Genomic DNA, 10,830 nt, shown 5'->3' with positions numbered 1-10,830 from the left:
TGGAATACCTCTCAACAAGTCTTCTGACGTTTCTTACTCTGTGTAGTTGTTCATAGATAGACAGCCTGCCAAACAATGTGATTTTTTGTTCCATTTACATGTTGGAATATTACACTGCCCCAAGATTCCTTACATAGTTTGTGGTCTTTATTAGTCACCGACCTACACCGAAACGTTGACAATATGCGAACAACATTAGTTCTGTTTAATCAGTATTACAGAGCTTCATCATGTTGCTATGGTTCCACGAGATGTCGGATAATCCTTAATGCATGCTTAACTTTATATTGGCTTAGAGGTGCCTTCGAGGCCCAGTGGTAAAGGTCGATGACTTCAAAACATTTGTCCCTCACCGATCATGTGGGTTCGAGCCTCGGTTGGGCGTGCAGTTCTTCATGTGAGGAAGCCACCCAGGTGACTTATAGAAGGTTCGTGGATCCACCCAGGTGCCCGCCTGCCTGGATGGGTACCTAGGGTCTTCTTCCACCACGAAAAGCTGGAAATTAAGTCACCATATGACCTATCGTTTTGTCGGTGTGACGTTTAACCCAACAAAATCAAAACAAAACAAAAACAAATATATTGGCTTAAAGAATATGTATAACTGGGAGTCGTTATAGAAGTGACGAATTATTTAATTATATTAATTTATAGCTCTCTGGACCAAATTCTTACCCATCAACATTATTTCATCAGCATAGCCGCCGATAACCCACCATCTTTGCTCACAACCGTTGTAACAAACGGTTTGTTAGAAGTTATTTAGATGTGATGACTTCCATGCATATGCTTTGTCTGTGACTGAGATGGTGACAGTCTTTGTCGAAGGTGTCAAAAGCTGCACTTAGATCAAGCAGCACAACGACTGTCAAAGAATTTTTGCCAAGGGAAGGGAGAATGATACTCTGTGCCTTTATCAAAGTCAGTTCCGTTGAGAAAAACTTTTTGTACTCGGAAAAGACACATGCCTCTTGGAATTGCTTAACAGAATATAGGCTTTTAATATCCAAAAGCAACTAAAACAAATCGGACATTAAATGTCCGACTGTATGCGCATGTCCACTGGATGTTGATAATGCATACCAAGTTTCATTTGAAGTGATAGGAGTTGAGTAGTACTAGATACAGATGTAGTTTTTAAAAAGTGACATAATTGGACAAGAAACTCTGATAATATGCGAATGTCTAACTGTAGAAGTTGAGTATACAAGGTACAGATGTTCTAGATATAACATAAAGTTCAAAAGGGGGCAAAACTAAAATCAAACTGGATATACAATTTTCGACAAACTTGTGTCCTCTTGATACTGATGATTTATAGCATGGCTCGTTTGATTTGGAATCTACAGTGACGGTACAGCTGTAGTTATAGCTGTTATATACCAACGGTAGGTCAGGCATAGAAAACGATACTTTGTTTGTTTGGTAAGTACGTAATGACTTCAAACTGCTTGTACTTCGTCAGTGCAATGGATACACGAAACAGATGAATTACCACCCAGAATGATGAATTGTATTTGCAAAACTAGATATACAATAGACACGTCGGTGAAAAAAATGATAGACAGTTCAACCCTATTTCATCGTTAAATATTCAGTGAGATACATTGATGCTTTAACATTCGTGACAATTATAAATCCAATATGCTACATATTAACATAAGACAAACAGGATTACGTGAATAAATACATTCAAAGACTTTGAAGTTAACGCCCGAAGACACGACACTGCGTGCAGATTGCAATTTAAGTAGTGTCTTAAATCATCCCACTCAAGGAAGCTGGATAAACAGGGATAAACTGCCGAATACTTTCAGTAGATAAATTTATCAATTTAAAGGTAAATAATGTTTATTATCATTGTTTTGTTTTAACTTCTCTAGAAAATATTATTTTGCATGCGTAGAAGCGCTAAATCCATATCATGCTGGACACGGTTAATTGATTCTGCCTTTGCGACCAGTGCAGATCTTGATCAGACTGCACCCGTCTCTGATCAAGATCTGCACTGTTCGTCATTCAGTCAGTATCTTTTTGGTATAAAGCAACCCTTTTTACAGTCGATTGTACTGTCCAAACTGAAAGATGGACAAGTTCATTATATAAATTTAGCAGAGAAAATGTTAAATAAGTTGACTTCCATATACAGTTGAAACACGGTATGCTTCGAGATTACCGAAATTCTAAATATTTTGTGTACGTGTTTTCAGAATGGGCCTTGAAAATGACTTCGAGGTAGCCGGAATTTTGACATAAGCGAGGCCCGGATATCGAGCTTCAGTACATTTTTCCTATTTATGAAAAATTTGAATCCTCAATGTTAAAGTAACGCGTTGCTGACAACGTTATCTGAATAAAAAATCGTTCTGAAATGCATAGCGCGTGAACTAGTCTTTGTCTGAATTTTCAATATAAAGACACGTAAAAACTGCTTAGCAGTTATATGCATCTAATTAACGAAGAGGGTGATCTTATAGGACACTGATATGACAGTGATCTGTCGCTTTTAAATTCCAAAAACATTTCGGAATTTCGATTAGTATTTGATGTTGTTGTTGACTTTAAATGTAATTTTGCGCGTTTAATGTTTTAAACTGATTCTTTTTTTATCACAATCATCTGATTTTTTATAAATGTCTGTATTGGGCCATCTATGTAGGAAAAATTGCTAAACTGTTGAAATATCAATATTTATGTAGTTTTAATGTAAATACTATCCTATAAAAAGAAAAAAGAATAAGAGGAAAAACAATTTAGCTTTACTAAAGCATATTATTTTCATTCAAATGTAGCATACATATTCTAGCAGTTTTTGTTAAAAGCCAGTCTGAGAGCTTTGTTTTTTCATTGTATCTGAAAAATGACAATTTTCAGTACACTTAACTATTTCTCGTACATATTTGTGTTGTATATACAGTAAAACCTGTCTTAAGCAGCCAACCAGGGGAGTGGGGATGTATATGTTCGTTTTGGTGCTTATTTGTTTAATTTGTTCATTGTATGCGAATTGTATTTATATTTCTCATCTAATGCTGGAATAGATGATATATCTATCTGTCTTGTTTTCAGACTCTCTCTTAAACTGATATTACACTAGAATGATATACGGTCATGAATAGTCTGTTGTCATGTAAATGATTCGGGTCATTATAATTCGTGTTTACTGTCAATTTTGTATTATCAGATACTAGTTATAATTTAATAGTTTATTTAAGTCTAACACGTGCATCATTTAATTAAAATAGACGCCACCACAGCGGAAAGAACACGTTCAAAATAGAACATTTGTGACGTCACGATTATGTGGCTAAATTATTTGTCTTTCATGTTTATCGTATCGGAATCAAAGAAGACTGTTCAGTTTTTTTTCAACTGATTTATATTAAAACTGTGATGAATAAAATATAAAGCATGAGGTTACACGGTTCATTGAATAAAAGTATATTATGCACGTGATCTGATCACATATTGTAATTTTATTCAATGAGATTAATAAATTCAGTACAACATATATTCAATAAATTTGTTACTGAAAATAGGTTCACTCAATTAATATTTGCTAATTACAAAGCGCGTGCAATACTGCTAATTTTGTTTTAATTAAAGGAGAATCGACACATAAGCCATCCTCAGTCGACGTTTAGAATACATAGAGGACATCGAGGATATTCATTTGTTTCAGTGTAAGATAAAAATATCTTTCACGATTGAACACCAGGTACAATATTTTCAAGAGTGGCATTGTCACAATATGCTTTCATGAGTAAAATATATTTTAATCTCACATGTAAAACAAACTCATTAGCCTGAGGAGGTATGTTTTCTGAAACTTGAGCGAAAAAAAAATTGTTACATTTTGATACTGAGTGGAATTTAAATATTACTTAACATTTGTTTTGATTTCAGTTTTTGTTGCGTGGAGTCCTCAATACAGCCAGAAGATGTTGATTATTGCCAACTCATCTTTAGCCTGCCTACTATGGATTATACTTATTGTCTTCGATCATGCATGGGCTCGTCACCCAGAGAAACCTCATGTAAGTTCGATAACATTTTCTTTATTCGATGATTTCGTAGCAGCTGTAAACATCTTTTAATATACCTCATACAAATTTCCTATATAACTGCAGAAGTTTTTAATGAAAGTGGTCTTTAAATTACGGTGTTACGTCAGGGCCATTGTTGTTCCGCCTCTTCGGTCTATAGATTCGTAATACGGCGCTGACGTTGCGAGTATGACGCGATTGTACGAAAACACGATGCGAAACGCGATATTATTATTGCACTCTCGCATCGTCTTTCTGCTGTTTTTTGTTGTTGTTGTTGTTGTTTTTTTTTTTTGCATTTTTATTATGGCTTTTTTGTTGTTGAGTACATTGGTGTACAATGTAATTGGTGTAATTATACCTTAGATTGACCCTAATTTTATGTTTTACTAGATATAATCTGGTATTTTGTCACTAATGTTAGAGACTTTCTCAGCGGGGAGTGACTTTATTTACATTATCTTATCTAACTTGTTGAAAATAGGTTAAGTGCGAGGTTGGCATGCCCTAAACGCGTTTTAACCCCCAGTTTCCTTCATATAGGTTACTGACCGTTCCAAGGCGGTGCAGCTATTTTCAACTTGTTTTCTGTCTGTCTCGTATTTGCATATTTTGTCTTCTTTGTTGTTAGCATTTCTTTCCGTTTTCTCGTCACTACCACCATCGCCCCCTCCCATCCTTTCCCCTCGTATTTGCGCTACCTTGCATTTGCACCCACTCTCCTTTTACTTTGAGTAAGTTATCGTGCCCACAAAAATTTTGGCCACCGGCCGTCCTTAGGCGATGCCCGACTATTGTTTTTACCTGCTTGTTTGTGCGTGCGTGCGTGCGTGTGCGTGTGTGTGTGCGCGCGTGCGCGCGCGTGTGTGTGTGTCTTGGATGGTGCCCAACAGTGTTGTTTTTTCTTACTTGTGTGTATGTTAGTTGTGTGTCTTTTGTACGTGGATGTCTGCGCTGCTGTGGTTTACGTTGTAGTGTTACTGCGTTTAAGGAATGTGGCTTTCCCTTTTGAATATTCATCCTTGCTCCACTTTCCCCCTAACACCCGACCCTTTTATCTACCACTTACCCCTTTCCCCCTTTTTTCTGTATTTTACATATAATTAAAATGTACTTGTAGGATTTTTAGCTCACCTGAGGTTTGATCGCTCGATGTCCGTCGTCCGTCGTCTGTCTTTCTGTCTGTCGTCTGACGTCTTTAGCTTGTGTATGCGATAGAGGCTGTAATTTTCAACTGATCTTCATGAAATTTTGTCAGAATGATTGCCTTGATAAAATCTAGGTCAAGTTCGAAAGTGGGTCATCTGGAGTCAAAAACTATGTCACTAGGTCAAATAAAAAATCCTTGTGTATGCGATAGAGGAGGCTGTATTTTTCAATTGATCTTCGTGAATTTTGGTCAGAATGATAATCTTGAAATCTAGGCCAAGTTCGAAAATGGGTTATCTGGGTCAAAAATTAGGTCACTAGGTTAAATCATGGAAAAACCTTTTGTATGCAATAGAGGCTGTATTTTTCAACTGATCTTCATAAAATTTTGTCAGACTGATTACCTTGATAAAATCTAGGTCCAATTTGAAAATGGGTCATCTGGGATCAAAAACTAGGTCACTAGGTCAAATCAAAGAAAAACCTTGTGTATGTTATAGAGGCTGTACTTTTCAGTTGATCTTCATGAATTCTGATCGAAATTATTGCCTTGATAAAATCTAGGTCAAGTTTGAATATTGGTCATCTGGGTAAAAAACTAGGTCACTAGGTCGAATCAAAGAAAAACCTTGTGTGTGCAATGGAGGCTGTATTTTTCCATTGATCTTCATGGAATTTGGTCAGAATGATTGCCTTGATGGAATCTATATAAAATACGAATATGGGTCATCTGGGGTCACTAGGTCGAATCAGAGAAAAGCATTGTGTGTGCAATAGAAGCTGTATTTATCAGTTGATCTTCATAAAATTTGGTCAGAATGATTGCCTTGATAAAATCTAGGTCAAGTTCGAATATGGGTCATCTTGGATCATAAAGTAGGTCACTAGGTCAAATCAAAGAAAAACCTTGTGTATGCGAGATAAGCTGTAATTTTCAATTCATCTTCATGAAATTTAGTCAGAATAATTGCCTTGATGTAATCTAGGTCGAGTTTGAATATGGATTATCTGGGGTCAAAAACTAGGTCACTAGATCATATCAAAGAAAATACTTGTTCAAACTCAAGAGACAATATTTTTGGTCCAATCTTAATAAAAATTGGCCAGGATATTTGTTTCCATGAAATCACTAGGTCAAACATGTTTACAATGTTATGGTGTGTTTCTAAGGTGAGCGACCTAGGGCCATCTTAGCCCTTTTGTTGCAGCAACCCGTCTACTATATTTTTCCGTTACAGCATCTTTTTGTTGTGGGCATACTTTACGATGCATGGCTCTATAGCTGTGTTTGGGGTGCTCTGTGCTTCCGGGAAATCTACCCTTACCTTTTATCTTTTGTCTCATCGTATCTTTACGTCTTCCATGGTATGATCGCATTATCGCGTCCTGTTTTCGCGTTTTCAGGTCGACTGTTCGAAGAATTCACCCTGGCATCGGCGTCGGCGTCACACCTTGGTTAAAGTTTTTGCATGCAAGTACATATGGCTATCATTTAGCTAGCTTTTTTCGGTCAATTACCAACCTCACTGGGTCAAGTCCCATAACATTGACATGTATTTTGGCCAAATTATGCCCTCTTTTGGACTGAGAAAATCCTGGTTAAAGTTTTGCATGCAAGTTATGGTTAAAGTTTTGCATGCAAGTTACTGTCTCCAAAATTAATGCAGATATTGAAATGAAACTTTATATGTGCTTTTGGGGTTACAAAACTAGGTGATAGCATCAAGCCCAAAAACTCTTACATGAACTTTGGCCAAATTATGCCCCCTTTTGGACTTAGAAAATTAAACCTACATTAAGGGTAATATTCCCAGAGGACAACAGTTCGAGTAGTCGGACATTGGCTGTCTTATGGACAGCTCTTGTTGCATCGTATTATCTCGCATCGCACCTTTGCATCACTTTATCTTGTTATCGTGTTTTCGCATCGTATCATCGTACGATCGGATTTAGTTTTGTCAGGGTTTGGTTCAGTTTGTGTTCGGTTTTATTCTTAGGGCGTGTGTACTGTAAAAAAACCTTTGACGATGTTAACATAGATACAGTTAAGTAATAATGATAATTATAATATCTCGGTATTTAACCCTTAGCCTGCTGGTGGCAGTCGATTCTGCCTTTGCGACCAGTGCAGACCAAGATCAGCCTGCACATCCGTGCAGTCTGATCATGGTCTGCACTGTTCGCTATTCAGTCAGTATCATTTTGGTAAGTACCCCTTTTAACAGTTAATGGTACTGTCCAAATTGAAAGATGGACAAGTTCATTATAGAAATTTAGCAGGGTAAGGGTTAATGTTAAGAAAATTAGACACATTATGTGTTGGACTTGTTTGACTGAACGTGTTAAAAGAAATTAAGAAATGGATGTAGATCTATGTTAACTTTTTTTTTTTAAAGAAATACACCGAGTTTATTGGACCCAATCCTCTGAGAATAGTAGTGTCTGAAAGAGCAGCCGTCAACAGTACAGTCACAAACACCAATAACCGGATCACAGCTCAAGACGGCGACCTCATGGTAATATTTCGTTGTTAGCTTAAAACAAATGTTTGTATGTATGTAACAATATCCCGCTTCAAAGTGTCTAATTGGACAATTTTGAATGTTGAACTACTATTACAAATCTAGATCAACATTCAAAATTTGACGTTACAGAAGGAAAGAAATGTTGATCTGTGGTTGCAGACCCGGTCTACGTTGACCAGGAAGTTTCGAAAGTTGAGTCTGTTGATCTACAATTGAATGTTGATCTACGACCTAAACAATTTCAACCTGAACGTTTTCGAATGTTGATGTGCGGACCCGAGTATATTGAATATTTAACTACTGTCTTATTGTAAAGAATGACCAACACAGTATTCTTACTATAAGTATATGTTTATTATATGAGTGCGCCTTAACAACTGCTGAAACAACATCCCAAACTGGGTGTGTATAAAATATACGCATGCGCTGTGAGTATACTACATTATCTACATAATGATACATCTCCCCTTTTGGCAAAGAACAAGGAACACAATTTCTGAAAGCTAAAATAAAATAAATCAAAATACTCCAAATTTACTATAACGTAAAATTTCTTTCATAAAGTCTGTTTCTCCATGAATGGCATATTTTTGCTATCAGCACTTAATTATCTCTGTTCACTGTTTACATAGCACGCGTGTTCCGCTATCTAATGTTATCATATTACATTGTTTCAATTAATCTTGTCGGAGGTTTAACTGCCCTGCCAGATCTACTCATAACTGTCGAACTTCTACAGTTAGGCAGCTCTTTGACCTCAAAGTAATGTGAATAATGGTCAGCGACTATCAAAAAGTCTTTGCCATTGAACTCAAATAGGTCTGTGCCAACTACCTGCCATGGGTATTCTGGAACTTGGGTGTAGACAAGCGGTTCTTTCTGGTTTGAGTCTCTGTGTTGCAAACATACAGGACATTTCAGAACGAGATCTTTAATTTCCTGGGTGATTCTAGGCCAGAAAACAATATCACTTGCTCTACTTATTGTTTTCTCTATTCCCATATGACTTGAAGAATGTAGTTTTGACAATAAGTCTGCCCTTAGGGATTTAGGAATAACAATTTTGTGACCCTTCATTATTACCCCATCCATGACGGTAAGCTCATCCCTGTAATTCCAGAAATCTAGCAGTTCTGACTTGCAGTGATTTCTTTCATCAGGCCAACCTTCAATAATGACTTGCTTCAGGGACAACAGTTGTTCGTCCCTGTCAGTATTGACCTTGATTTCTTGTAATTTCCGGTCACTTACCGGTAAGCTTCTTTTGACCATATTAACCTGGACTTCTACAGTTTCCGTCAGGGACGGATCTGTATCCTTGACCGGAAATCTAGACAAAGTATCTGGTAAAGGAATCTGAGTTCCCTGCCTATAAGTGACATCTATATCATACTGTGAAATGTTTAAGAGCAGCCGCTGTAACCTAACAGGTGCAGCAAATAAGGGTTTCTTACATATAGCTATCAATGGTAAGTGGTCTGTAACTACTTTGACTTTTTTCCCATACACCCACTGGTGGAATTTCTTCAAGCCAAATACCAGTCCAAGACACTCTAACTCAATCATAGCATAGTTCATTTGGCTTGGCGTAAGACTTTTACTGGCATAACCTATAGGTCTACCTTCTTGAAGGAGTGTGGCCCCAAGTCCTGACCTACTTGCGTCGGTTTGCAACTCTAAGGGTTTGGCCGGGTCATAGAAAGCAAGGACAGGAGCTTGCGTTATGATATCAATCATCTGATCATAAGCTTGCTGCTGTGATTCACCCCAGAGAAATTCTACATCTTTCGCCAATAATTCTCGTAAGGGCAAAGTGACCTCAGATAGCCTAGGTGCATATCTAGCGAGATACTGACTCATGCCAAGTACCGTTTCGAGTTGTGACCTATTTTCCGGGATAGGCATTTCTCGAATTGCAGACACCTTGTCTGGATCTGGGCTAAGACCTTGTTTAGATATCACATGACCGAAATAACTAATCTGGGACTGCCCAACCTGCAGCTTATCTGGATTAAGGCGTATACCTTGTTCTAGTGACCTTTGGAGCACTGCTCTCAAATTCGCATCATGCTCCTCCCTTGTTTTGCCATATACTAAAATATCGTCTACTATGGCAGCTACCCCTGGGAGACCCTCAAATATTTCGTCTATTTTCTTTTGGAACAGATCCATGGCAGACGAAATACCCATTGGAAGCCTCAGATACCTGTACCTCCCAAATATGGTATTGAATGTAGTCAACATGGAAGACTTCTCTGTCAAATGCATGGCCCAGTAACCTGACCTAGCGTCTAATTTTGTAAAAAATGTAGCACCGTTTAGCTGGGGAAGTATATCACCCAGTGTTTTTGTCGGATGATAAGGACGTTGAATGTTTCTGTTCAAGTCACCCGGATCAAGTACTATTCGCAAGTCACCTGATTTTTTCTGTACTGTCACCATTGAATTGACCCACTCAGTAGGCTCACTTACTTTTGTAATGACCCCCAATTTCTCCATCTTATCTAGCTCCTTCTTGCATTTATCTCGTAATGCAACAGGAATCCTACGTGGAGGATGAACCACAGGTTTAGCATCATGTTTCAGATAAATAGAACATTGCCCTGGAATAGAGCCAATGCCCTTAAAAACCTGGGAATATTCATTCAGCACTGCTGTTTTGTTAAGCGGGGAGGATACATAATTGGAAGTGACAGCATGTGCGAGTTTAACTAGGCCAAAATCTATGGAAGTCTGAAAACCAAACAAGGGTGGTGACTGGGTGTCTACTACATGAAATTCTACATACTTGGTCTGTGCAGAAGGTTCATGGGTACACTGCAGGGTAATGGAACCTAGACATACTAAAGGGTTGCCATTATAACCTGTGAGCTTCGTTACAGAGGAACAGAGTGCGGTTTTTACACCTAATTGTTGCAATGCAAAATAAGGTAAAATATTCACCTGTGCGCCAGTGTCTATCTTGAAAGAAATTTGTTTCCCAAGAGGTCCAGTTTTAATATCCACAAATGCCTGATTGCACATCTTGTCCACAGCACTAATTACTGTATCAATGTAAATATCCTCAGATGAATCATCAGCCCTCACTTCATTGACACGTTTACTCCTGC

General features: G+C 37.8%; 1 protein-coding gene across 2 annotated transcripts in view; it reads left to right on the top strand.

The window, feature by feature from the left end:
* The first annotated feature begins 1,725 nt into the window (after window positions 1-1,725).
* Window positions 1,726-10,830, top strand: part of LOC123530222 (cadherin-23-like) — a 38,708-nt gene continuing 29,603 nt past the window's right edge. The window contains exons 1-3 of one of the 2 annotated variants that reach the window (XM_045310973.2): window positions 1,726-1,840; window positions 3,907-4,037; window positions 7,592-7,711. In XM_045310973.2, the coding sequence (XP_045166908.2) occupies window positions 3,942-4,037; window positions 7,592-7,711 (216 nt within the window). In that variant the 5' untranslated portion in view covers window positions 1,726-1,840; window positions 3,907-3,941. Of the gene's footprint in view, window positions 1,841-3,585; window positions 3,719-3,906; window positions 4,038-7,591; window positions 7,712-10,830 lie in introns of those variants that run through there. The other variant, XM_045310974.2, reaches the window with a different exon arrangement.

Source organism: Mercenaria mercenaria, chromosome 13, assembly GCF_021730395.1.
Source record: "Mercenaria mercenaria strain notata chromosome 13, MADL_Memer_1, whole genome shotgun sequence".
Lineage (NCBI taxonomy): Eukaryota > Metazoa > Mollusca > Bivalvia > Venerida > Veneridae > Mercenaria > Mercenaria mercenaria.
Note: the sequence above shows the minus strand (reverse complement) of the source record. Positions and strands in the feature narration are given on the sequence as shown.